The 2,500-nt window shown below is 37.4% G+C and overlaps 1 protein-coding gene across 9 annotated transcripts in view; it reads right to left on the bottom strand.

Moving 5' to 3' along the window:
- The window catches only part of faf (ubiquitin carboxyl-terminal hydrolase-like faf), a 50,291-nt gene that overhangs the window by 10,207 nt on the left and 37,584 nt on the right, over positions 1–2,500 (bottom strand). For 6 of the 9 annotated variants that reach the window (XM_086546583.1, XM_086546586.1, XM_086546587.1 and 3 more), the window contains exons 39-43: positions 2,326–2,440; positions 2,026–2,161; positions 1,183–1,352; positions 823–948; positions 473–680 (exon numbers count right to left, since the gene is read on the bottom strand). In XM_086546583.1, coding sequence (XP_086402709.1) covers positions 473–680; positions 823–948; positions 1,183–1,352; positions 2,026–2,161; positions 2,326–2,440 — 755 coding nt within the window. The remainder of the gene's footprint in view (positions 1–472; positions 681–822; positions 949–1,182; positions 1,353–2,025; positions 2,162–2,325; positions 2,441–2,500) is intronic. The other 3 variants (XM_086546585.1, XM_086546588.1, XM_086546590.1) reach the window with 1 other exon arrangement.

Below are 2,500 nucleotides of genomic sequence, written 5' to 3'. Positions count from 1 at the left end.
TAAATGTTAATTAGAATAACTTTGATAATATATATATTCATATTTCTTCAATTAGTCTAGAAAATAACAAAAAACAAAATCATCTTAGGATGCTCAGCTCAGGCTGAAATTCTTGAGATGAGACCAGTTTCAAAAGGTCTGTTCCATCCAACCCAAGTCATCATCCCTTCCCATCCCCCTTCCCCTTTGACAACCATCTTTCCTGTATAGCTAATTCCTTTCATGTTTTTTTTTTTCTTAGTTTAATTCACTCAGCATATTGAATTTGATGTATAATAGTGAAATATACATTTCTCTATTGTGGAAAATGAAGCTTTTAAAATATAAAAAAATTAGTTATGCTGAAACATAAAATAAGTTTTTATTATGCCTGGGAGACAGGCTGGAGGAACTGCAGTTTTTAAAGGAGTTAAAAAAAGGCAAAGCAAAGAGAAAACAGACAGACAGAGAGAATAAAATATCTAATTCTTACCAGGATGATGTTTGAGAGGTCCCCATCCCAAGGGCTGTGGGCCATCATTACGAGCACAATGGGCAACAAGTACTATGAGCTTGCTAAATACCATCCGTACTTCAGGTGCAGGACACTCTAAGAGATACTCCACAAACCGATGTGGCTGGGCAAACAATATTTGCTGAGCAAACCATGCCCTGGTGTGGACTGATGCTCGCAAGTGGACCTGTTTTAGAGGAAAAGTGGAAGAAAACTCAATCACTTATACAAATATATGAATAATACATTTTCTTCAGCTTCTATTTCTTGCAACTTACTTCTTATCGAAATACAAAATGACAGGAAAGTGTAAAAGTAAAACAATTTACCTGCAGGGCATCATACCACTCTGGGGCTGGTCCACGTAAAGTCTTCTTTGTATGCAACCCCACAGAAAAGAGGAACTTGCTGCACAACTGTGTACTAATCATAGCTATCTCTTCACTCTCAACAATCTGGAAGTAAAGTTTAAAAAGTCAAGTGCATATCACAATCTCAGAAGTATTTATTTTACTTTTTAATCACAGGTTTGCTGACAGTTTAATCTATTGCAAGCTTCATTTTTAACAAATATTCACAGGCTTTAGATATCTAGTTTAAGGAGAAACAAAGTTTCTACATAAATATCCACATACTTCTAAGATGGGGTATACAAAAACAAAAACACAATGAGCTTACTCTTTACTTACCCTGTCTTGTGGTGCTGGCAGTACAAAAGGTTGATTGGTCAATATAAGTTTCTTGAGAAATTGGAAGTACTCTGGAGAAAACTGGGAGCGGGAATGCATAAACCTAACATTCTGCCGCACCACTGATCGCTCGATGGCACTTGGCATCTTTATCAACCCTGGTCGTTCTGCTGAGATATCGTTAAATAAACATGGTTGTCAGGATAAATTCTGAATGGTTTTAAAAGCTAAATTAGTAATAGCCTATACAGTTTATTGATAGAAGTTTGGCATATCATGCATATCCGCACCAGGAATATCATTATTCATGAATGGATTCAATGGGAAAAATGTGTAAATTTGTTCTATAAACATATCAAATCTTTAACCCATTGCGTACGGGTGTCATGATATACATGTCGGCACTGATTAGGCCTAAAAGACGGGAGACAATGCGTACATGACGCGACATCTGGATCTGGTCACAGGTGAAGCGCACACACGGAAGTATTATGGCTGTAATGGTGCTAGCTCTAGAGATGCAGGGTTCCAAAGTCAGCCTAAACCCGCATTTTATAATGGATTTATGGAAAAATATTGTTTGGGCTAGTCTGTGCTACTTGGAGGGAGGAGAAAACCCTTTCCCTGTCCCTCTAATTTTTTGACGGTGCCGCTAGTGTCGTAGACTGCCCGCCTTGACGACCAGTTAGGTCGTTAGGCGCCGCGTCAGCAATGGGTTAATTGATCATTATATCATATCCGTGATCATATCCTTACATGTGAGTGAGTGAGTGAGTGAGTGAGTGTTTGTGTGTGTGCATGCATGTTGCTTTTAATTATGATTGAAGAAAAGATATTTCCTACCTATGCTGAGCTCATTTATAGAATTGCAGAGATTATCTTCCTCCACATCTAGTCGTGTGTAGAACAGCAAGTATGCATTCCACCATCGCTTCTGTCTCCGATAACTAACTCTCTTCATGATGTTATCAAATACTTGCTGTAATAAATAATTCAGGTTATCAATAGATACTTAATGGCAAAAACTCAGTTTAGGTAAAAAAATTAAAAAATCCAATATTCTACAAAACTCAAGATTTCTCATGTATATCAATTTAATAAAAAGGGTAATAGAAAGAGAGAGGGGGAAAAAGGTCTACCTACCTCACCCATGTATTCACCACCAAAACACTGATTTTTCATTTCCTCTTCATCATCCATTTTACACTCAGTCACCTCCCCATCATCGAACTTGTACCATCTCTGGTCATTTCCATTCCTGTTTGATAAAATTTAGAATGACCTTGGATTAGAAAAGACACAATTTGGCAAGGACACT

The sequence above is a fragment of the Penaeus japonicus genome, unplaced genomic scaffold (genome assembly GCF_977035675.1).
Source record: "Penaeus japonicus unplaced genomic scaffold, GWHDUDI00000001_assembly GWHDUDI00000018, whole genome shotgun sequence".
Classification (NCBI taxonomy): Eukaryota; Metazoa; Arthropoda; class Malacostraca; order Decapoda; family Penaeidae; genus Penaeus; species Penaeus japonicus.
Note: the sequence above shows the minus strand (reverse complement) of the source record. Positions and strands in the feature narration are given on the sequence as shown.